The 25,000-nt window shown below is 45.3% G+C and overlaps 2 protein-coding genes across 4 annotated transcripts in view; both read right to left on the reverse strand.

Annotated features, from left to right (window-relative positions):
- Positions 1-10,737, reverse strand: part of LOC117740547 (unconventional myosin-XVIIIb-like) — a 34,189-nt gene extending 23,452 nt beyond the window's left edge. The window contains exons 1-16 of the mRNA XM_034547015.1: positions 10,693-10,737; positions 7,573-7,716; positions 6,832-7,032; positions 6,463-6,633; positions 6,242-6,305; positions 5,849-5,961; positions 5,606-5,773; positions 5,228-5,438; positions 4,228-4,370; positions 4,040-4,140; positions 3,616-3,679; positions 2,943-3,087; positions 1,981-2,145; positions 1,762-1,852; positions 776-968; positions 551-631 (exon numbers count right to left, since the gene is read on the reverse strand). Of these exons, the coding sequence (XP_034402906.1) occupies positions 551-631; positions 776-968; positions 1,762-1,852; positions 1,981-2,145; positions 2,943-3,087; positions 3,616-3,679; positions 4,040-4,140; positions 4,228-4,370; positions 5,228-5,438; positions 5,606-5,773; positions 5,849-5,961; positions 6,242-6,305; positions 6,463-6,633; positions 6,832-7,032; positions 7,573-7,716; positions 10,693-10,737 (2,100 nt within the window). The remainder of the gene's footprint in view (positions 1-550; positions 632-775; positions 969-1,761; positions 1,853-1,980; positions 2,146-2,942; positions 3,088-3,615; positions 3,680-4,039; positions 4,141-4,227; positions 4,371-5,227; positions 5,439-5,605; positions 5,774-5,848; positions 5,962-6,241; positions 6,306-6,462; positions 6,634-6,831; positions 7,033-7,572; positions 7,717-10,692) is intronic.
- Positions 10,738-14,679: 3,942 nt separating this feature from the next.
- grk3 (G protein-coupled receptor kinase 3) overlaps positions 14,680-25,000 on the reverse strand; it is a 45,537-nt gene continuing 35,216 nt past the window's right edge. For 2 of the 3 annotated variants that reach the window (XM_034546283.1, XM_034546284.1), the window contains 7 exons: positions 22,302-22,402; positions 21,991-22,057; positions 21,630-21,725; positions 20,788-20,950; positions 19,838-19,974; positions 18,457-18,570; positions 17,194-18,371 (listed from right to left, as the gene is read on the reverse strand). In XM_034546283.1, the coding sequence (XP_034402174.1) occupies positions 18,210-18,371; positions 18,457-18,570; positions 19,838-19,974; positions 20,788-20,950; positions 21,630-21,725; positions 21,991-22,057; positions 22,302-22,402 (840 nt within the window). In that variant the 3' untranslated portion in view covers positions 17,194-18,209. Of the gene's footprint in view, positions 16,557-17,193; positions 18,372-18,456; positions 18,571-19,837; positions 19,975-20,787; positions 20,951-21,629; positions 21,726-21,990; positions 22,058-22,301; positions 22,403-25,000 lie in introns of those variants that run through there. The other variant, XM_034546282.1, reaches the window with a different exon arrangement.

Consider the following 25,000-nt stretch of genomic DNA (forward strand, 5'->3'; position numbering starts at 1 on the left):
GGTCTCAGGGTCATGTGAGCTCTATGGAGGTCTCAGGGTCATGTCTCAGGGCCATGTGAGCTCTATGGAGGTCTGAGGGTCATGTAAGCTCTATGGAGGTCTCAGGGTCATGTGTGCTCTATGGATGTCTCAGGGCCATGTGAGCTCTATGGAGGTCTGAGGGTCATGTGAGCTCTATGGAGGTCTCAGGGTCATGTCTCAGGGTCATGTGTCTCAGGGCCATGTGAGCTCTATGGAGGTCTGAGGGTCATGTGAGCTCTATGGAGGTCTCATGGTCATGTGTGCTCTTTGGAGGTCTCAGGGTAATGGTAATGTGAGCTATATGGAGGTCTCAGGGTCATGTGACCCCTATGGAGGTCTCATGGTCATGTGTGCTCTTTGGAGGTCTCAGGGTCATGGTCATGTGAGCTCTAAGAAGGTCTCATGGTCATGTGTGCTCTTTGGAGGTCTCAGGGTCACGTGTGCTCTTTGGAGGTCTCAGGGTCATGGTCATGTGAGCTCTATGGAGGTCTCAGGGTCATGTGACCCCTATGGAGGTCTCATAATGTACCTGTGGAGGCGGCTGGTCGATAGCAGACACCACATCAGCTGGACTGTTCTCCGGACTCTCCACCTCCACCGGGATCTTCTCCTGCAACACACAACGCCACATGTGAGGCGTCTTATTCCTCGTTATCATTCATCTAAAACTCTACTCATGCACAGCAGTGTTGACATTTCTGCCTCGGTAGCATTTAATATCAGAACCAGGACCCTGAGTCCGGTGCGGGCCTACCTGTGTGTATCGCTCCCGCGTGTGTGTGAAGGTGTGTGTGTGGTACTGCTCCAGCAGGCGCTCCTGCAGGTAGTTGTGGCAGAGCTCGGACCAGCCGGCGGCGCGCTCCTCCGCCGAGTGCCTCGGGTTCCTGAGGCCCGGCGCGTCCACCACCATCACCGAGGCCAGCGTCAGCTGAGGGCTGCTCAGAGCCCTGCACACACACACGGCCCCCAGTACGTGCAGTAAACAGGAACGTGTGTGTGTGTGTGTGTGTACCAGCCGATCACATGACCACAGAATGTGAGAACACAAGACGACAGGTGGCTCGCTATGAGTCGGCTTCTGGAAGGAGACTAATTCATTTCGTCAAGAACAAGCTGAAAACAACAAATATCGAATGTGACGCGTCAGACAGCCGGTCGCTGGAAACAAGGCCAGAAATGTTCCTTATTGATAAATGTGGAAAAATAACCAGCAGACAGAGAAATACTCAGATCTGTTGGTTCAGAAGTGACTGAATGTGTTTTTAAAATGTAAACAAAATGATTGGACATTCGATGTCGGTGTTATTATTGACATGTTGTACCAAATGGACTAATGAGAAATGTTGTTAATGGCTCAAAACGCCATTTATTGTTTAAAATCCGCCCCAATCTATTATAAATATGTGTCACTTTCATGCTGCAGCTGCTGAAGGTGGAGCTCATTACTAGTTTGTGAGTTTAAGGATCAATACAAGTTCATTTTAACTGATATTAACTCATAATTTGTTATTATTATTATTGTTAAATAGCATTTTACTTTCCATAATTTTCTTTGTATTGTATCTTGTTTATCAGACTGATTTAGTATTGTTGGGGTATGTTAGTGAGTTTATTGGACCATTTGTACACATTTTAAAGCCCTTTGGGGCAAATATGTGATTCATTTGTTTAGACCTTTAAACACTTTAAACGCCGGTAAGTTATTAAACATCCTTTGCATCGTCACAAGGTGACCGTTACCTGTTGATGAGAGACACGATGGAGGTGAAGAGCTCTTCATAGAGTCCAGCAGCCATCCCTTCAACACACTGAGCCGCTGTCAGTCTGGGACCTGCAGAGACCACAATGATGACGTGGGGTCCTTTGGTGAGAAGGTCTTCAGAACTACTGGTGGTCCATAACGTGTCGATAGCACATTAGCATGTTAGCATTCTGTGTGTCTGTGTGTGTGTGTCTCACCCTCCTCCAACTCGGTGCTCCTCCCTCTGCTGCCCCCGGTGGCTTTCTGCAGCAGCTCTCTGAGGTGATGTTTAAAGACGGCGGTGTGAAGATCTTCTCCGTCGCAGCCGAGGACGCCGCCGGCCACCTGAGCGCTGTCGAAGCTCACGAACTGCCTCCTGCCCACTGAGCCGAGGGAGAGAGAGAGGAAGTACTGGGGTGCTTTCTGAAGTAAAAGTACTGAGAGGAAGTACTTGGAAAAGTGACACGTCCAAAACTATAACTTTAACAACGTACACTTGCATCGATTTTGGAGCAGCGTGTTACTGTTCTAGATACTTTAACTAGTTAGCTAATTTAGTCTAGTGGTTCCCAACATAGGGGTCGGGGCCCTCATAAGGGTCACCCGGTAAATCTGAGGGGTCGAGAGGTGATTACTGGAAGTTCTGATACATGAATCGGTTTACATTTTGTAGACTTTTTTTCTTTTCATATTTTTTTTGTGTGAAATATTTAAAACATGTCAATCAATCAATCCAACTTCATTGGTAAAGAACTTCTTTTTTTTTACAAGTGCACAGATGACGGACAAGCTGAAAAAAGGACAATAGGAACACATCTGGACAACAGAACAGACATTCGGTAATTTAACCTTTTGACAATTGAAAAAGTTAAATCCGTTAAATATAAATTAAAAAGAAATTATAAAAATGAGATGACACATTAATAATAGCGGAACAAATGCATTCTTTACCTTATCTAAATCCTATTCTGTTCTGTTTTTTTATTTCATTTTGAATACTATATATTATTTATTGTTAATCGGCTTAGTGTTCGGTCCTCGGAATGTATTACGTGAACGCTGGTCCCCACCAGTACAGCATGACTAACACGTGTGTGTGTGTGTGTGTTCGAACAGTGTGTGTGTGTGCGTGTGTGTGTGTGTTCTAACAGTGTGAGTGGCGACGATGATTCGGCGTTACCTTTGCAGGCCCCGGCGGCTCCCAGATGGTAAATACCAGCCAGAACGTGCCATATCGCCTTCTGCTCGCCGGCTGAGAAGCTCAGCGTTTCCATGGCCGCCAGCAGCTTGGCGAATGCGACGGACGCACGCTGTTTCTCCTCAACCTATCAAACGACAGAACGCATAGATGGACGCGGGAGGAGGGGCGGTCTGTCCCCCAGAAACCAATCAAAAAATTCACTCTTAAACATTGCCAAATAAAATAAGTTGTTTTCCTTTTGTTCTATCCATTCATCATCTAATCATCCATTGTCTATCTATCATCTTTCCATCCATCCATCAATCCATTATCTATTCATCCATCCATCCATTGGGTATCTATCATCTTTCCATCCATCGATCTTTCATCTATCTATCATCCATCCATCCATCCATCCATCGTATATTCATCCATCCATTGTCTATGCATCTATCCATTGTTTTGTTTTCAAGAATAATCGTACATCTGGAGTCAATTTAAATATCTTTAAATAAATGTCATAAGACAAAGTCTTGAAGCGATGAAAAGATCTCAAACACAATAATATGGCTCAACAAAAACAAATATATATATATATATATACAAATGTAACTAAGTCAGTACAGAGATCAAATAAAAGGCCACCAAAGAGCCCTTCACACACAACGTGTACCTTGGTGGGAGGAACAATCCCAAAAGAGTTGGACTCAGGAAGCTGATGCAGCTGCAGCTCGGTCCTGATGAAGGATCATTGAGGAGAGAGTATTCAGAACACTGTAGTACATATTCAGAATTATAGCAGTACAAATATACAACATATGCATGACAGGGATTGAGGAAGTATTCAGATCACTTACTGAAGTATGATATACAGTACTTTATATTCTTTTATTTCTGGTGAAATTTTGGATACTTTTTTAAAAACAGTATCTTTGACAACTCTGATATCTGAAACTGAAGGAACCACTTGTTGCATTTTAAAAGCTTATTGTATCTTTTCATGTAATGTAACAATCAGCAAAGTAACAATACATGTAGTGCAGTAAAAAGATCTTAAGTATAAAGTAACATAAAATACATCTTAAGTGCATAATGACCTCATCTCTGTGCTGACTCCCGCCAGCATCTGAGCGAAAACCAGGAAGTTGCTTTCTCCGTGAGTTTTGTGACACACTTTCCATTTGTCCAACATCATCGTCTGGTGGAGAAGAAGAAGACATGAGTATCTTTGTCACCGTGTGTGTGTGTGTGTGTGTGTGTGTGTGTGTGTGTGTGTGTTTCGTGCCTGCAGGTGTCCGGCGGCGGCCCGTCCAGCGTGGTTAAAGTCCAGAGAGAAGACGGAGGCGAATCGAGACGAAGCGTCACTGTGAGGCGAGCTCACGCAGCCGAAGGACCTCAGGACGGTGAACATGGCCTGAACACGCTCGCCTGGTGGCGAAGAGAAGATCTACAGTCACGGTCTTAAACAAGCCAGAAGCCACTACTGAACGGGGCTACAGGGGCACAGGAACAGGGGCCGGAAGGGTCAGGGGGCCCCTGATCGTTCAGCTGTAAATATCCCTCAAATAAAATCACCACAGAGTCAAAAGGACAACAAAGAGACCAAAATCTACTACAAAGAGACATGTAACGACTACAAAGAGACACAAAACAACTACAAAGAGACATGTAACGACTACAAAGAGACACAAAACAACTACAAAGAGACATGTAACGACTACAAAGAGACATGTAACGACAACAAAGAGACACAAAACAACTACAAAGAGACATGTAACGACTACAAAGAGACATGTAACGACAACAAAGAGACACAAAACAACTACAAAGAGACATGTAACGACTACAAAGAGACACAAAACAACTACAAAGAGACACAAAACAACTACAAAGAGACATGTAACGACTACAAAGCGACACAAAACAACTACAAAGAGACATGTAACGACTACAAAGAGACACAAAACAACTACAAAGAGACATGTAACGACTACAAAGAGACATGTAACGACAACAAAGAGACACAAAACAACTACAAAGAGACATGTAACGACTACAAAGAGACACAAAACAACTACAAAGAGACACAAAACAACTACAAAGAGACATGTAACGACTACAAAGCGACACAAAACAACTACAAAGAGACATGTAACGACTACAAAGAGACACAAAATAACTACAGAGACATGTAACGACTACAAAGAGACACATATCAACTATAAGGAGACACAAACAAACAAGAGAATAACATAAAGAACCGGACCCCCTCCAGCCGGACTCACTGCTGATCTTCCCGCCCGTTGCACCGGCCTGCTGGAGGAGAGCGAGTGTGAAGGCCTGGCTCGCGGTGGTCTTGCCGGTCCCGCTGCGCCCCACCGCACAAATACTGTGGTCCCTCCTGGTGCCCACCATGGAGACGTACACCCGCTTGACCAGAGCAGACAGCGCGGGGGGGGCATCCCACACCGACTCCCCTCGCCGAGACTTCGGGGTCTGAGAAGATGAAGAAGATCAGTGTTTATTAATTGGCACTGCAGCAATATGATATAAGATATTGAAGATATGAAGTCTATACTTGGGAAACCGAGATTAGGTTAAAAACGGCCTTTTTTCCCAATGGGACGTCCGAGTGAGGCTCTTCCTGGGGGGGTGGACCTCACCTTGCTGTGAGCCTGCAGCGGGGGCCACAGGTTGACCAGGTTGGGTCCCGCATGCGTCAGCGGCATGTTGGCTTTGGCTCGACTGATCAGGTTGTGCAGGACGCCGCACTCGTTGACGCTCTGCAGGTCGCTCAGGTCCTCGCACAGGTCCAGCTCCGCCGGGTTGCACTGCGGAGGAGAGGGAGGCCGTCAGGCCAGCGACGCACGAGAAGACGCTCGGGGAGGAAGATGGAGCTCGACTACCTTCTCGATCTCGTACTCCGTCACATCGTGCAGCGACCCGTCCGTCTGCAGGCGGACTCTCACTCGGCCTTCTGGGAGTTCAGGTGTTCCTTCATCCGGCTTCAGCTGAGTGGCTGAAAACGAGTTCATACCAACCGATCAGAGATCAATAATCAAACATCACAGTCGGTCGACAACAACAACACCTGTTGTTACTGCCGAGTGGTGTTTAGATCCTTCACTTAAAGCTACAAGGAACTCTTATTTTGTGTTGATTGTGGACAAAGGTGGTAGTGTTTCTGAAATGATTATACGTTATACATTGTTACGTTGTTGCGTTACCTTGTTGCATTACCGTGTGTGTGTGTGTGTGTGTGTGTGTGTGTGTGTGTGTGTGTTAGTTTTAATACTCACCCAGGGTGAAACCCTCCTTGTGGACGAACCACACAGTTCCGGCTTCATACCAAACATCTCTCACCTGATGGAGAAACAACAGAAATATTAATATGTGAGACATTCATTGAGTATTTACAGGATAAATGAGTTATGATGTGGATGTGTGTTTATTTGGAAACAATACGCTCTTTTATAGAAAAAAATAATAATAATAAAATATAATTTTTTTAATAAAGAACAGCGGGCAGACGAACCTCCGTCACACTCGTGTCTGCTTGCCTCCCCTCCGGCTCCTGCCTCTCCTCCATCCCCTCCTCTTTCCTCTCCTTCTCCTCCTGCTGCTTCTTCTTCTTGCTCCACTCCATCTTCACGTCCGGTGCCACTTCCTGTCTGGTCTTTGGTGCCACTTCCTGTCTGGTTTTCGGTTCCACTTCCTGTCTGGTCTTCGATGCTGCTACTTCCTGTCTGGTATTCGGTTCCACTTCCTGTCTGGTCTTCGATGCCACTTCCTGTCTGGTCTTCGGTTCCACTTCCTGTCTGGTCTTCGATGCTGCTACTTCCTGTCTGGTATTCGGTTCCACTTCCTGTCTGGTCTTCGATGCTGCTACTTCCTGTCTGGTCTTCGGTGTCACTTCCTGTCTGGTCTCCGGCCCGTTTCCTGTCTCCGGGGAGTAGACGGGCCTCTGGGTCGAGGACCGGCTGTCGTTGAGGAGCTGCTCGGCCCGGAGGGACATCTCCGCCTCGAGGATGGGAGGAGTCTGATCCGGGAGGAGGAACTGCTGCACCAGGTCGTCACTCAGCTTGTTGGGCTGCAGGAGAGAAGAGGAGACCTCCTTCAAGGAGCAGCTCACCAGAAACAAGACAAACTGTACAGGAGAGGAGGAGAGGAGAGGGGGAGGAGAGGAGGAGAAGAGGAGAGGAGCAGTTCACCAGAAACAATACAAACTGTACAGCGCCCCATTCCTCGAGGAGGAGGTGACCACAAGGGGGCAACGGTGCATGAAATAGGATCTGAAGGAGACAAAGCTCCTTGATGGAGAAAGCTTCGATATAGAAGTCCATAAGTAAAGATCACGGATCGATAAACAGGAAGTGAACGGATGATGCAAAAGACCAGTTAGCTTAGCTTAGCATAAAGACTGGAAACAGGGGGGAAAGCTAGCCTAGCTCTGTGGGAAGGGTTCAAGAACCACAAGTCATCAAACAGGAAACAGGAAGCGGGTCTCCAAACCGTGACTTCCTGTTAGAAAAAGCATTTAACTCATACTCTTTTCTCATTGGCCCACGAGCTCCGAGTGGATCCGAGTGATCCGCTCGTTAGAGAGCTCCTGGGGGGTCAACGCCCTCACCGGCTTCTCCTCCTTGGCCTCCGGCTCCTTCTGTTTGGTCTCCTTCTCCGAGTCTCGCACCAGCTGCTTGAGGAATCCGCCGGGCAGCGCCGACAGGGGGGCGGGGGGCTCGGCCACGACCGGCGCCGCCTTCTCCTCCTTTATCTGTGGTTCCACGGAGGGAGAAGGTCACCGTGAGACGTGGAGGAGGAGAACGGGAGGAGAACGGGAGGAGAACGGGAGGAGAACAAGAGGAGAACGGGAGGAGAACGGGAGAAGAACAAGAGGAGAACGGGAGGAGAACAAGAGGAGAACGGAAGAAGAACGGGAGGAGAACAAGAGGAGAACGGGAGGAGAACGGGAGGAGAACGGGAGGAGAACGTGAGGAGAACGGAAGGAGAACGGGGGGAGAACAAGAGGAGAACGGAAGGAGAACGGGAGGAGAACGTGAGGAGAACGTGAGGAGAACGTGAGGAGAACAGGAGGAGAACAGGAGGAGAACGGAAGGAGAACGGAAGGAGAACGGGAGGAGAACGGAAGGAGAACGGGAGGAGAACAGGAGGAGAACAAGAGAAGAACGGAAGGAGAACGGGAGGAGAACAAGAGGCGAACGGGAGGAGAACGGGAGGAGAACAGGAGGAGAACGGGAGGAGAACGCGAGGAGAACGTGAGGAGAACGTGAGGAGAACGGGAGGAGAACGGGAGGAGAACAAGAGGAGAACGGGAGGAGAACAGGAGGAGAACAAGAGGAGAACGGGAGGAGAACAGGAGGAGAACAAGAGGAGAACGGGAGGAGAACGGAAGGAGAACGGGAGGAGAACAAGAGGAGAACGTGAGGAGAACGGGAGGAGAACGGAAGGAGAACAAGAGGAGAACGGGAGGAGAACAAGAGGAGAACGGGAGGAGAACAGGAGGAGAACGGGAGGAGAACGGGAGGAGAACGGAAGGAGAACAAGAGGAGAACAGGAGGAGAACAGGAGGAGAACACGAGGAGAACGGGAGGAGAACGGGAGGAGAACATGAAGAGAACAGGAGGAGAACAGGAGGAGAACAGGAGGAGAACGGGCGGGGAACGGGAGGAGAACAAGAGAACAGGAGGAGAAAGAGAGGAGAACAGGAGAACACGAGGAGAACGGGAGCAGAACGGGAGGAGAACGAGAGGAGAACGAGAGGAGAACGAGAGGAGAACGGGAGGAGAACAAGAGGAGAACGGGAGGAGAACAAGAGGAGAACGCATGCAGATTATTAACAAACACGACTTCTCTCGTGCAGTCGTCACGATTTACATTCAGGATTAAAATGTTTGCGTGAATTCTACGATTAAAGTTCAGGATTTTATTCCTGCTGATTTTTTAAGATTTGTTTTTTTTGCATGTTGTAGATGTTTCAAATAGATAGATTTTTATTATTATTATTATTATTATTATTATTATTATTCCTTTACATTAGTTCTAACCTCTTGTGTAAAATAATAATAAAATAAAACCAGAACCAGGTATGAAGGGGGGTCAGATTTGAATGAGAACCAGCACTACCACTTTAGTCCACAGGGGGCACCAGAACCAACACTACCACTTTAGTCCACAGGGGGCACCAGAACCAACACTACCACTTTAGTCCACAGGGAGCACCAGAACCAACACTACCACTTTAGTCCACAGGGGGCACCAGAACCAACACTACCACTTTAGTCCACAGGGGGCACCAGAACCAACACTACCACTTTAGTCCACAGGGAGCACCAGAACCAACACTACCACTTTAGTCCACAGGGGGCACCAGAACCAACACTACCACTTTAGACCACAGGGGGCGCCAGAACCAACACTACCACTTTAGTCCACAGGGGGCACCAGAACCAACACTACCACTTTAGTCCACAGGGAGCGCTAGAACCAACACTACCACTTAAGTCCACAGGGGGCACCAGAACCAACACTACCACTTAAGTCTACAGGGGGCACCAGAACCAACACTACCACTTTAGTCCACAGGGGACTTTCCTCTTTAATGGTCTTATAGTTAGGGCTGAATCAGGTTTGCCCTGGTCCAGCCCCTTGATATGCTGCTATAGGCTTATAGGCTGCTGGGGGATGTTTTAGGATACACTGAGCACCTCTCTCCTCTTCTCTTCTCCTTTACATCTCTCCATCACACATTACTAACTCTACTTCTTCCCCGGAGTCTTTGTGCCTTTTCTCCTCATAGGGTCCATTGGACCTGGCTGTGTCTGAAGCTGGTCCTGGGTCCTGGGTCCTGGCTCCTTGCCCCTGCTTCCTACATCCAGCCCCTGGCCTGGACCTGGCCTCCTTCCCACTGGCCCTGCCTCCTTTGTGCCTCCTGCCTCATTGGTCCGGCCTCTTTCACGATGCCTCCTGCCTCCTTCTGTTTCATGGATTGTGGAGGTCTGGATCGTGGTCCATGCCTGGTACTAATTATTCATAATTTCTGAAGAAGAACCAGAGGGATCCTCCTCTGGTTCTTCTCTTTTTTTCGCCCTGAAAGGTTTTTTTCTATTTTTGGGGAGTTTTTCCTGCTCCGATGTGAGGTCAAAGGTCAGGGATGTCGTATGTGTACAGATTGTAAAGCCCTCTGAGGGGAGTTTGTAACTTGTGATTTTGGGCTGTATTAAATAAACTGAATTGAATGTTTCCGCATAATGTGTCATTTTACTGCCAATACTTTAAGTACATTTAACTGATAATATTTTTGGACTTTAACTTGTATTGAAGTATTAATACGTTATCGTACTGATACTTTTAGTAAAGAAGTACATCAAGGTTCTTCTTCCACCTCCAGTCGGACCTCGTTAGTCTCTTTTTGAAATTGTACTTTCAAAAAGAGACTAACGAGGTCCGACTGGAGGTGGAACACACACACACGCACACACACACACACACACACACACACACACACACACACACACACACACACACTGAAGTGGCTTTGTGAGGGCATGCAGCTTTAAAAAGCTTCAACTCGCCTGTTAAACATGCAGCATGACTAACTGATGATGATTCAGGGTTAGAACAGAGGGTCCAGTCACCATGACAGCACACACACACACACACACACACACACACACACACACACACACACAGTCAATTAGACGTTGTATTAACCAGCATGCAGCAGCTCTGCACCTCCCTTCTGCTCCCACAGTTTTAAGCGTGAAGACAGCGCCATGATGTCACCGGGGAGCGATGGGGGGGGGCGGGTTCAGTGGTGGGGGGTCGGGGGTGGAGGGGTCACAGCCAGTGATGTCAGAGTGGCGGTGTGTGTGTGTGTGCGTGGGTGTGTGTGTGGAGAAACACAAACAACCTGACAAAAAGAGAAACAACAGATTTGATGATGATGAAAAGTGTCAAATCTTAAATTAAACATTACATTTTTCTCACATTAATGTCATTTATTCTGTTTTTACAGTCAAATCAACTTGTTTAACGTCCACAAAATAAAGAAACATTCACTTTCTATTGATCGTAGAATAATATCTTACCTTGTGAAGTCTTTCTTTTCCATTAAAGCACCAAACTACTTATTTAATTATGTTTTCCTACTGTTTTAATATCGTTAAACCTCTGATGCAGCTCAGATCAGAGAATATTAATAATAACCACCTGCTCTGATCCCCTGTGGAGTCCCCCAGGGCTCTATTCTTGGTCCTCTATTGTTTTCAATTCATCTGTTTCAGTTATTAGTTAATTATTCCTCTGCCATACAGCTGAATATATGACAGATATAAAGATATAAATGCATTTAAAACAGAAATTATTATCTTTGGCCCTCGTTCATTTGGACTTCGAGGTCGTTTACGTGGATCCTCAGAATATTTCTGAAATAAAGGACGTGAAAATATGACCCTTTTCTCTCCTGAACTGTGTTTCCTCGCCTCATCCTGTTGGTGTTGCATTTCATATTTTATATTCAGGTGAAAATGAGATTTCCATTAGATTTGGGAGCATTATTTGTATATTTGCGACTCTCAGTGAGGTCAGAAAAACGTACAGATTCAATAAATTAGATGCTAAATATGATGAAAACTCAGTGTTCAAACCTCCCAGCTGTCAAATAGTACAAATAGTATAACATGGTACTCATCGATAGTTTGTGTAATAATGCTCACTGCCACCAGGGGGAGACAAAGGTTTAAGCTTATAACCTTAATATTTATAAACTAGGACCACAGCTGTTATTTAAATGAGTCAGATACATGTCATCAATATTTAATGATGCTTGAGTATCGCAAAATATTATATATACATATATATATATATATATATATATATTATATATATATATATATATATTATATATATATATATATATATATATATTAGTAACAAATATTATATCTATTTATATATAACAAATATTATAAATATTACAAATATTGTGTATATTACAAATACTATATATATATATATATATATATATATATATATATATATATAAATATATTATATAAATATATATTTATAATATTTGTCCTGCATTTAAACAGTAAATGTGGCTGTAAACAACTCCACAGCTGGTTCCAACCGGATGAGGCTCTGAGCCAATCAGCACACAGAAAACACCCCAGAAAACGACCCGCCAGACGGACAGAACCCTCCAAGAAGAACCCAGAAGAACCCAGAAGAACCCAGAAGAACCCGCATGGTTTTGGTGAAACCGGCTTTCCTGGAGGTTTTGAGGTGAGGGGGGAGGCCTGCTGGGGGAGGCCTCTCCCCCCTCCTCTCTCTCCCTCCCTCCGCCCCCCACCCCTAATCCCCCATAATAAACGTCTCTACACCTGAACACACCGGTGACGTACCTGCAGAGAACAAAAACGTCTCAAAGGGTCCAGAAAAGTCTTGAGAAACGTCCCGAAAAGTCCCAGAAACCCTCAAACGCACCACGGAGACACGGAGACACGGAGGACGAGCTGCGACCGGAGGGTCAGAAATAGAGTGACAGGGGGGTCTGCAGCCAATCACAGGCGGGGATAAGGCCGGCTATAAATAGGGGGGGGGGGCATGACACCCTGAGTGGGGGCCCTTTGATACCAAAGAAGAAGAAGAAGAAGTTCATTGAACTCTTAATGAAGCTGAAACAGACAATGAGATAGTTTATTTTTAATAGATTAATTTAAATGAAGGAGGTGTGTGTGTGTGTGTGTGTGTGTGTGTGTGTGTGTGTGTGTGTGTGTGTGTGTGTGTGGGAGGGGGGGTGGGGGGTAACGACTCCGGCTGTTCCCAACACATGTGCAGATCTGCAAAGCATCAGCTGTCCACTTTGATTGACAGCTCCAGCTGGGGGGGGGAGGGGGGGGGGGGGGGGGGGAGGGGGGGGTACTAGTTCAGTTTAGTAAATAAAGTATATTTAAAATCTTCAGACCGATTTAAATCTGTTTTGATCTTAAAGAGTTTATTGATGTTTGTTTATTGAAAATGTTTTTAGTTGAGCTTCAGAAGAAGAAGAAGAATTTATTTCGTAATTTATTCTGCATTTAGTTGTAAAACCTGCAGGAATAAAAACGTTAATTATGTTAAGATAAGCGAGTTTTTTTTTTAAAAATTTAACAGGTATTAATAAATGTAATAGAAGTATAAATTCGAGAGTTTAGAGTCCAAATAAAACTTAATGTGAAGCCTGTGACGGCAAAATTTGTCCGCACGTAGTGTCGAGTCTTTTAAAGCTGAAATTAAGAATATCGAAGAACCAGAACTTATCTATGAAATCATTTATTCTTCCAATAAATAACTTGTCTATGAAATAATTTATTCTTCCAATAAATAGCCACACAGGAGTCTGCCAAGGGTGCAGTGAAGAGTCCAACACAGACTCGTGTATTTAAAGGAAAACAAGAAGGGGACTCAGGAGGAGGACTCTCAGATCCACTGATGAGGTGATGAGTCCTCAACGCCTAAAGTCTCCTTCCTGTCCTCTTATAATCAATAAGTGATCCATTGTTCAAAGGTACGGGGGCTGTGTGTCATATGCTTCCTCACCTCTGCAGGACAGAAGATGATTTACATACTAAGAATATATAACATTTCCCATTACAAGCCCCGCCCCTCTATATAAACATCTGGAACTTTCTGGGAAAAACCTCCAAACTTCTCTGACTCTTTTTCATACGGATGTTCATGAACGCATCGTGAAGAAATAAATATTTAAATATTTTTTTGGGGGTGAATTTTCCCTTTTAAAGCATCTCGTGTTTCAGATTTGTGACGAATTATAAATTTCTTCTGATATTAACTTAAGAAATGGTTTAAAGTATAAACTATGACGTTAGTTACAAGTTCAATTCACGTATTTAAAGTTTTACTTTGGTGCAAAAGTTTTAGCGTCAAAATATACATGAAGTATTAAAAGTCCCCCATTAAGCAGAAAAATATATATAATAATTGTTGCAGCTCATTTTAATGACTTTATATTACGCTGCTATAATTTAATCTGTCAAAATAAATAATTTATTAGCTGATTATTAATGTGAAAGTGTTTTGTTACTTTTACTTCACGTAAAAACTTTAAATAAACCATCAAAGATATGAAAACAAAGCACGAGTGACAGGAAGCGACACGGAAAAAGGATTTTTATTCGCGAACCGTTGTACAAGCAGTCCAACACTGTCTCCAAAAACCAAGAGGGAAAAAAAAATTACAAAATAAAATCATGGAAATAAAAAAAAAAAAAAAAAGAAAAGAAATCGTCATAATAACCTTTGAATAATATCATCAATTATATAAATCAGCATTATGACCTCGACGGCGACAGTGACCCAGAAAGCCAGTAGTATCTGTGTTTGTGGAGCAGAGGGTTGGATCTCTCAATAAATATGAAAGAGCAAAGAGTCCTGTATTCAAACAAAAATAATCATCTGGAACTCGCAGGTACAATATCTAAAGTCTTTATGTGCAAGATTTGAGCTGAAAGTCTTCACCACAAACAATTATACTCACATCGAGAAAGAAAAAAAATTATAATAATATCCCCGAACAATTGTTTTCTTTCTACATTAAATCTTTTAAATAAACCTAGAGCATCATTTCATATACACATATATTTATATATACTTTTGAATTTATTTTTTTGTATTTTTCTTTTTCCTATATGCCATCCTTTTTTTAATTTATTTGTTTATTTTTAAATCGTCTCTCGTGTTTGAGCAGTTAATCCGCGTGTGTGTGTGTGTGTGTGTGTGTGTGTGTGTGTGTGCGTGTGTCGGCTGAAAAAAATAAAATAATTAAAAAGAGCGTAAGAGACGTGAAGCGCTCAACGTCACGTGACGGGACAGACGGCGTGTGAAGAAGTGGCAGAGCCCACACCCACACACACACACACACACACACACAAACACACACACACACACACACACACACACACACACACACACACAAACACATCAAAAAAAAAGTTTGGTCACAGTTTCTTTGAACCCTCCACCACCGCGTTGGTGTGTGTGTTGAAAATAAAAGAAAGGAGGCTTCCCATTGGTTCCTCAATCAGCAACAGTTATTTGGCACATTTAACAACTATTAAGTAACACATTTGGGCTAAAAAGGTGCAACAACGTAACGTTCAATGAAAACAATAAAAAAACCATTTCGGTTTACAAAAATAAAAGACGCCTTCAAGAGGCGACGGAATTTCTCTATAAGACGATTGTTTCTTCCCCCCCGACGGGTTCAAAGGCTACGAAGAAAATAAGGAAACCAAAAACCCTGAAATCAAAGAACGCATCCAACAGGAACTCTGTTTGTTTGTTTGTTTGTTTGTTTGAAACACGACCGCGTGCGACTCTGCAACGACGCGTGAAAAAATAAAAATAATTCACGTCGTCTGAAAACATTCAGGAGAAAAAAAAAGATGAAAACCAGAAATGGACTTCAGATAAAAATCAACTTTCAGGTCGCAGCTTCGACACTTTTATTGTGACACGCGACAGGAAACGGAATTATTCTGGCGTGTTGCCAGAATAAAATTAAAATGAAAAAATTAATAAGAAAAAACGTTCCCCCCCCCCGACTGGTGTTTCGTCGCTATTTCATCTTCCACATCATAGGATTAAATCAATAATAATAATAATAATAATAATAAACAAAAATATAATCATTATCCGCAGCCCTACTCGGCGTCAAGAGTTGGTCCAAAGGCATTCTGGGAAATGCAGGCCGACTCAACCGGTACAGAACGACGTGCAGATGAGGCAGGGTGCGGTGACGAGTGCAGAAAAAAAGAAAGAAATAATAATATTTAAACCCTTCATGATTAAAAACAAAAGAAAAACACCTGAAATGCCTCAAACATCAGAAAGATGATCCATAAAAATGCCTCAAAGAAACTTTTGGTGAATTTAAAGTTTAACGGTCGACTTTTTCCTTTTAATTAGCTTAATCCTGGAGGGAGAGGGGGTGTTGTTGTTGTTGTTGTTGTTGTTGTTGTGAAGCGACGACGCAAACAAACAAAAGCGCAACGTTCAGGCTCCTCGTGGAAGTTCAATCAGTGTTGTCTAACAATGGAGTCGATCAATGAAGTCGATCAATGAAGTCGATCAATGAAGTCGATCAATGGAGTCGATCAATGAAGTCGATCAATGAAGACGATCAATGGAGTCGATCAATGAAGTCGATCAATGAAGTCGATCAATGGAGTCGATCAATGAAGTCGATCAATGGAGTCGATCAATGGAGTCGATCAATGAAGTCGATCAATGAAGTCGATCAATGAAGTCGATCAATGAAGTCGATCAATGGAGTCGATCAATGGAGTCGATCAATGGAGTCGATCAATGAAGTCGATCAATGAAGTCGATCAATGAAGTCGATCAATGGAGTCGATCAATGGAGTCGATCAATGGAGTCGATCAATGAAGTCGATCAATGAAGTCGATCAATGAAGTCGATCAATGGAGTCGATCAATGGAGTCGATCAATGAAGTCGATCAATGAAGTCGATCAATGAAGACGATCAATGAAGTCGATCAATGGAGTCGATCAATGGAGAAAAGCGACACCTGAACTTCCGCGTCAGAAGAAAAGAAGAACATGATTCACTCTCGATATATATTTTAAATTGTCGTGAACAACACTTGTTTTTACAGGATTACATTGAACACACCGTGATGACGTCACAATTCATTTCAATTCAGCCAAGAAAGTAAATATTTTTTTCTCGGAACGGAGCTCGAACGCATCGCGACGCAACTCCCGTTAGCCGCTCGCTCCGTTGATGAGCGAAGCGGGACGGACAGCTAACGGCTAACGGCTAACAGCTAACAGCTAACAGCTAACGGCTAAACAGGATCTGTAGTTCTCGTGGTGCAGGTGCGTCGTACCGCTCTGCACGTGCTCAGTGGCGATCGGGCAGGAAGTAGCCATTCGGGGGTCGCGTTGTCGTTTTCCTAAATAATTTTTTTTTCAAACCTGACCCGGCACTTCGGGCTCGCTCTCGAAGCGATGCATCCTGGGACATGTAGGCCGTCGTGAGCGCTGGACTGCATTTCCCATCAACACTGACCGGAACCTCACCGTAAAAAAAAAAAAAAGGCGGTGCATTTGTTTCCCTTTAAAAAAAAAAAAAAGGAGTTTTTTTTTTTTCTGGCCTCCACGTGTTCAAACTGAGGAAACGCACCCCCCCTCCCCCCTCCCCCTCCACCTCCCACACCACCACCACCCCCCACCAGGAGAACAAGCCTCCTCTTCCTCCTCCTCCTCCTCTTCCTCTCCTAAAGCAGAGACAGATAGACGTCCTGATAAAACACATTGGACTAAAACACTGAAGAGCGAGCGAGAGAGAGAGAAAGAGAGAGGGGGGTTCTAGCCCCCCCCCCCCCCATGTCTTCTTCTTCTGTAAGTGTAGCCTTCAAACACAATGTTACATTGTTGCCGTCGTCTCAGTCTTCATGGAACCGATCTAGAAAGAGTCTGTGGTTCCTTGTGCTGCAATGATCCTCCTCCTCCTCCTCCTCCTCCTCCTCCTCCTCCTCCTCCTCCTCCAGGGCGACTCAGGTGACTCAAGTAAATGTTGATGTTGGCACTTTATGCACTTCAGTAGCGGAGGGGCGGAGCCTTCTGGGGGGGGGGGGGGGCGGAGCCTTCTTCTGTTTGAATTGTCCTTTCTTTAGTTTTTCCTCTCGCAGAAATACATTCCCCGCTAGAGGCCTCGTCAGGCCGCTGTGTGTGTGTGTGTGTGTGTGTGTGTGGGGTGGGGAGGGGGCGGGGTTATGGTGGGGAGGGGGGCGGAGCCACCGTCACATTCATGCAGAAGTCCTTCACATGCCTCCTCTCCTCCTCTCCGTCAACTGGCAAGGTCCCGTGGCGGACAGGAAAAGACGAAAAAAAACGACGTCGCACTTGATTGGTCGAGAGTGTGCGTGTGTGTGTGTGCATCTGTGTGTGTGTGTGTGTGGTCCACGCGCTGCGAGGCGTGTGTGTGTGTGTGTGTGTGTGTGTGCATCTGTGTGTGTGTGTGTGTGTGTGTGGTCCACGCGCTGCGAGGCGTGTGTGTGTGTGTGTGTGTGTAGGGTCAGGGTGAATGTCCTGCAAGCTGATGAGTAAGGGAGGAGGTGGGATGCAGTGTGTGTGTGTGTGTGCGTGCGTGTAAAGGTGTGTGTGTGTGTGTGTGTGTGTGTGTGTGTGTGTGTGTGTGTGTGTGCGTGCCTGTGCATTCACAGGCCGTTGCTGTTGCGGTGTGTGAGCGGCGGTTTGGAGAGCTCCACCACGCCGGCCCGGCCCTTCCCGATGACTTTGGGGGCCCGACGCAGCAGCTTCTGGGCTTCCGTGAACGCTTCGGTCAGCTCTTTCTTCCACTGCACGAACTCCGGGTCGCTCTGAGGGGTCACACGGGGTCACACAGGGGTCACACAGGGGTCAACATCAAAGAGAAGAGGATCAGATCTGTGGGGGGGGTCTTACCTCACACTGCAGCACAAACTGCTTCCCTCCTTTGATGCGCAGCAGGATACACTTCTTGTCTTTAATCTGCGTTTCTTCCACCGTCACGATCTGCTCCATCGTCAGCAGGTTTTGCTGGAAAACAGAGTAGAAAAATGAGGATGATGATGATGATGATGATGATGATGATGATGATGCACCGAGGCTGAGCTGGTAAAACAATGACTATGTGTGCTTGTTGAGGCTTTTACAAACCGAGTCGCTAATTTTAATTCAACAGTTTCTGAACCTTTTTGAAGCCTCGAGTTCTAAGATTTCACCGTCGCCATCTTGGTTTTGTTTGCAACCAGTGAACAGGAAGTGACCATATTAGGACTGAGGAGTGACGTAGAGACGCCGTATAGTGTCTGGTGCAGCTCTAACACATGAATAATATACTTCTATACAACCAGAGGAGTCGCCCCCTGGTGGTCAGGAGAGAGAATGCAACTTTAACACGTGAAGCATAGACTTCTATACAACCAGAGGAGTCGCCCCCTGGTGGTCAGGAGAGAGAATGCAACTTTAACACGTGAAGCATAGACTTCTATACAACCAGAGGAGTCGCCCCCTGGTGGTCAGGAGACAGAATGCAGCTTTAACACATGAAGCATAGACTTCTATACAACCAGAGGAGTCGCCCCCTGGTGGTCAGGAGAGAGAATGCAACTTTAACACGTGAAGCATAGACTTCTATACAACCAGAGGAGTCGCCCCCTGGTGGTCAGGAGACAGAATGCAGCTTGAACACATGAAGCATAGACTTCTATACAACCAGAGGAGTCGCCCCCTGGTGGTCAGGAGAGAGAATGCAGCTTTAACACATGAAGCATAGACTTCTATACAACCAGAGGAGTCACCCCCTGGTGGTCAGGAGAGAGAATGCAGCTTTAACACATGAAGCATAGACTTCTATACAACCATTGGAGCTGAACTAGGGAGGTGGACTTTAAGCTCTACACCGTCTGCACAAAGACTGTCCACACCGCGACGGTTTCCTTTTGACACGTCCATGTGTAGCTCCGCCCCCTCAAAACTGAGGCGATGGCTTATTTTGTTTGTTTTTCCCCAACTATTGAGACGTTCACGCAGAAACTGTAAAGGAACGAAAAGCATAAAAGCTCTCCAGGGAAACGAGAGAGGTTCTAAAAGGAGAACGTGTCGGTGTGGACGAAGACGAAGACGAAGGACCTCCGTGAGAACACTCACCGCGTCTCTCTGCATTTTAAAATGTCTGAGCCACTTCTCCTGCGGTGTGACGTCGGGACGCACGGACAGAGAGACAGCGTTCACACACAGGGACAAAGAAACCTCACACACACACACACACACACACACACACACACAGTAGAGGCGGACTCACCCGTGACTCCCCCTCCCCCCTCCACTCCACCCGGTTGGGGAACAGGTAGAAGTAGCGCCGCTGCCACTGGGTGAGGAACGGGTTCCCCAGCTTCAGCATGTAGCCGTGCATGATGCAGTCCTTCCCGAAGGCGTAGTCTGCACACACACACACACACGCGCGCGCACACACACACACACACACACACAAGGTTAGAACAGTCCTGCAGGATCAGCAGGGTCATGTGGTGTTCACGCCCAAAGCAAAGCGGATTGTTTCATCTCATAAAAGTAAACTAGAAATATTTTAATTTGCCGCGTCTTTAAAGACAATATGAGTATAAATGAGTTTATAAATACATGTGTATAAATACATGTGTATAAATACATGTGTGTATAAATATATATGTGTATAAATACATGTGTATAAATACGTGTGTATAAATACGTGTGTATAAATACGTGTGTATAAATATGTGTATAAATACATAAAATGTGAGTGCAAAAATATGTGTATAAATATTTGTATAAATGTGTGTGTATAAATATATGTGTATAAATATTTGTATAAATGTGTGTGTATGAATATAGGTGTATAAATATATGTGTATAAATGTGAGTGTATAAATATATGTGTATAAACAATAACCCATATTGGCGTTATTTTAACTGTTGAAGGAGCAGCTACAACGTTAGCCTAGCCTAGCGTAGCCTAGCCTAGCACCGGTCAATCTCCGAAAACGATAGTTTTTAAAAGTTGTCTGCTCGTCGTCATGGTGACAGAACTTCTAAAACACGAGTTCAGACTGTTTATCTGCATCATTATGTAGTTATTATTATTATTTTATTAGTTTAGTGCGATTAAATCACAGCTGAAGTGATTATTTTGGGTCCACAGTGGTGACCACAGCCCCTCCAGATGATGCGTTCAGGTTCCAGCACGAACAAACACACGACTCATAGCTCCTTTACCCTCCTCGTGGCCCAGCTGCTTGTTCTTCGCCCTCTTGCGAGCCTCGTTCTTGTCCGTGTCCGAGTTGACGGCCTCGTAGACCGTCTCCGCCACTTCCTGCTGCCAGCGCTCCGAGATGACCAGAGGGAAGTTCTTGTACAGCTCCTGGTCGCTGTCCAGCAGCTGCAGGGCGCAGGGCGGGGGGAGAGTCAGGGTTCTGGTCCCACTCAGAGGGCGTGGTCACGTGGTCACGTGGTCACGTGGTCACATGGTCACGTGGTCCTCTAGTGGGAGCTTATTACAATTAACTAAACGATTGGCTTTGGATCAATGACTAAAGTAGGTTAAAGTAGGTCGTTTGGGTTCTATGTAATATGGTTAAAAAGGAACCGGATGAAACTCGGCTGGTGGTGCTAGAAAATGAAAAAAATACACAAATAAATAAATAAAAATAAAAAAAATAAAAAAAATAAATAAAATAAATAAAATAAATAAAATAAATAAAATAAATAAAATAAATAAAATAAATAAAATAAATAAAATAAATAAAATAAATAAAATAAATAAAATAAATAAAATAAAAATAAATTAATTACAAATTGTATTTCTTTCTATAAATCCCGACCCACCGACCCCGTTGAGAACAGCTTCCTGCAGGAACTATTTCTTTCTATGAACACTACAGTCGCCAACCGAATCCCCCACAATGCACAGGGGCAGTGTTTTTAATGACCTCCTTCTCCTCCAGATTCCTCCAGTGTCTTTGGGGTACGACTCTAAGCTGATTTGCCGAGCTACATTTCCTCTCTGGGACCATAAAGATTATTATTTTTGGGGGGGGGGGGGGCGGGGGGGTCGTTACCTTGATGCCCTTGGTGTCCTCCTCATCAAAGGAGCCGATGTCGAAAGCGTCGGCGGCGTTCACCTCCCCCCTGGGAGGAATTAAAGGAGGAGAGTACTGCAGACGAGGAGGAGGAGGAAGAACACAGAGGGAGGAGGAAGAAGAAGATGAAGCGTCAAAAGGAGCTCAACAACTACAAGGCCACGGTCCCACAGCAGCGACGGGGTAACCATGGCAACTGTGCCGGGGCTAACGACCCGATCCGCTGCAGACGGAGAGGAGAGCACGAGATCCGTGTCGCCGCATAATAATCAACAATCAATAATCAATAATCAACAATCAATAACCAATGTGTTTTCCGTGACGTTTCCGAGACGCTCACCTTCTGCAGGTAAACCTGCTGCCAGTCGATGCCTTTGAAGAACTGGTGCTCCTTCACCTCCGGGGCCCTGAGACAGGAAGCTGCCGTTAGTTCACCTTTCAACCACCAGGGGGCAGCGGAGGCCACACGTCGCCCCTCAGACAGAGAGTGTGTGTGTGTGTGTGTCTGTCTGTCTGTCTGTCTGTGTGTGTGTGTGTGTGTGAGAGAGTGAGTGAGTGAGTGAGTGAGTGAGTGAGTGAGTGAGTGAGTGAGTGAGTGAGTGAGTGAGTGAGTGTGTGTCTGTGTGTGTGTGTGTGTGTGTGTGTGTGTACCCTTGGCCCTGGCAGCCCAGCCTCTTGGAGACGTCTCTCTGCAGGAGTCCCTCCAGAAGGTCTTTGAGCTCCGCAGTGAACGAGTCTGGCAGCTCCACATTCTGAGGAGGGAGGAAAGAAGGGAAGGAGGGAGAAGGGAAGGAGGAAGGAAGGGAGGGAAGGAGGGAGGAAGGGAGGGAAGAAGGGAGGAAGGGAAGGAGGAAGGAAGGAAGGGAAGGAGGGAGGAAGGGAGGGAAGGACGGAGGAAGGGAAGGAGGAAGGAAGGGAGGGAGGAAGGAAGGGAAGGAGGAAGGAAGGAAGGGAAGGAGGAAGGAAGGAAGGGAAGGAGGGAGGAAGGGAAGGAGGGAGGGAGGAAGGAAGGGAAGGAGGGAGGAAGGGAGGGAAGGAGGGAGGAAGGACGGGAAGGAGGGAGGAAGGGAAGGAGGGAGGAAACAAGGAGACAGTGAGGACGGGGTTGTAAAACCAGACTCATTACATTACATGTCATTTAGCTGACGCTTTTATCCAAAGCGACTTACAATAAGTGCATTAAACCATGAGTCCAAACTCAGAACAACAAGAATCAAGCAAGTACAATTTCTTCAATAAAGTTAAACTACAAAGTGCTATCAGTAAGTGCCATTTAAGTGCTACTAAAGTGCTATCGGAAAGGGACATTTAAGTGCTACTACGGCATTTAAGTGCTACCTATTCAAGACCAGATCTGGTTCCTGCTCCACAGATGAAGCTCCTGAGTGTGAACTTTTAAAAAGTTGAAGCAAATTTAAACTAAAAGTTAGAAACTAATTATTTATTGTGAGATATTCAATCTCAAAAGTCCGTTAATTTAAGTGTTTATTTCACAGAGGACATTTTGACTTGAATTTTTATGACTTCTTACAACATAAAGCGGTATGAAATTTGAGCTGAATCACATTTGGGCCTCATTTAATATATATATATATATATATATATATATATATATATATATATATATATATATATATATATATATATATATGAAGTTTATTACCAACAAACCACCAACTTTGCTAGATTACACCTGAACGCATCATGAGAACGTTATCATTTACCTTCAGCCAGTACTCATGTTCACTGAGCGGAGCCTGAACGCATCACGGGAACGTTATCATTTACCTTCAGCCAGTACTCATGTTCACTGAGCAGAGCCTGAACGCATCACGGGAACGTTATCATTTACCTTCAGCCAGTACTCATGTTGACTGAGCAGAGCCTGAACGCATCATCATGCTGGTTCTCCGTTAGCGGTGCTGCTAACTTTACTAGCTCTCCTCCTGTTGGACTAAACACTGATCATGTGACTGTAAAGAACCAATCAGAGACTAGAGAACCATCATGACGTCCTGATCACTGGAGGAGAACCTTTATTTACTCTGTGATGGTTAACAGGAGGACACCTGTTCCATCCATCTCTCTGTTTCTCTGAATCTGTTCCATCCATCTCTTCCTGTTCTCTCTTTCACTGCCGTCTGCTTCCATCGTTTATGGAATGACACCATTCATCATGTCTAATAAACAATAAGACATATAGAGCGGTATTTTTAGCCCGGTTGAGGCCAAATCACAGCTCTCTCCCCCCCCCCCCCCCCCCCCCCCATCCCAAACAAGGATTAAAGGGATAAACCAGATGAAGTGGCTGGATTAAAATTCTAATCTGGATTTATTGTGACATGAAAGATCAGACTCTCTCTGGCTAAAGGTCCTGCTCGGCCAAATAGTGTGTCTGTGTGTGTTTATGTGTGTGTGTGTGTGTGTGTGTGTGTGTGTGTGTCTGTGTGTGTGTGTGTGTGTGTGTGTGTGTGTGTCTGTGTCCTGACGCGACACGTAAAACGGACACAGAGATTTGGAAGCGTTCCACTGACGAGGAGCAAAGCTGTGCTGATGATAAATTCTCTCTACGGTTTGTAGACTCCACACACACACGCACACGCACGGATACACACACACACACACACACACGTCGCTTTTGCAGGACCTCCATGTGAAGAGGAGGAGAGAAGAAGAAGGAGTGGGTGAGAGCAGATGGGTCGGCGCGGTGGGCTCAATGGACGCCATTCATCCGGCGTTCTGCAGAATCTGACCCGTGACACCAGGAAAAAAAAAAGCTTGGCACTACGTTCCTCTAACAGACGATGGAGCGCTCAATAGAACCTCCTACGTTCTACTCACTGATGTTCCTCAGACTGTTAGAAACACGTCTCTAATTACAGCCAACAGGGAATCAAACCTCAACCTGCAGGTCTGTGTTAAAGCTGCATTCTCTCTCCTGACCACCAGGGGGCGACTCTTCTGGTTGTATAGAAGTCTATGCTTCATGTGTTAAAGCTGCATTCTCTCTCCTGACCACCAGGGGGCGACTCCTCTGGTTGTATAGAAGTCTATGCTTCATGTGTTAAAGTTGCATTCTCTCTCTAACCACCAGGGGGCGACTCCTCTGGTTGTATAGAAGTCTATGCTTCATGTGTTAAAGCTGCATTCTCTCTCTAACCACCAGGGGGCGACTCCTCTTGTTGTATAGAAGTCTATGCTTCATGTGTTAAAGCTGCATTCTCTCTCCTGACCACCAGGGGGCGACTCCTCTGGTTGTATAGAAGTATATGCTTCATGTGTTAAAGATGCATTCTCTCTCCTGACCACCAGGGGGCGACCCCTCTGGTTGTATAGAAGTCAATGCTTCA

Source organism: Cyclopterus lumpus, chromosome 12 (assembly GCF_009769545.1).
Source record: "Cyclopterus lumpus isolate fCycLum1 chromosome 12, fCycLum1.pri, whole genome shotgun sequence".
NCBI lineage: Eukaryota > Metazoa > Chordata > Actinopteri > Perciformes > Cyclopteridae > Cyclopterus > Cyclopterus lumpus.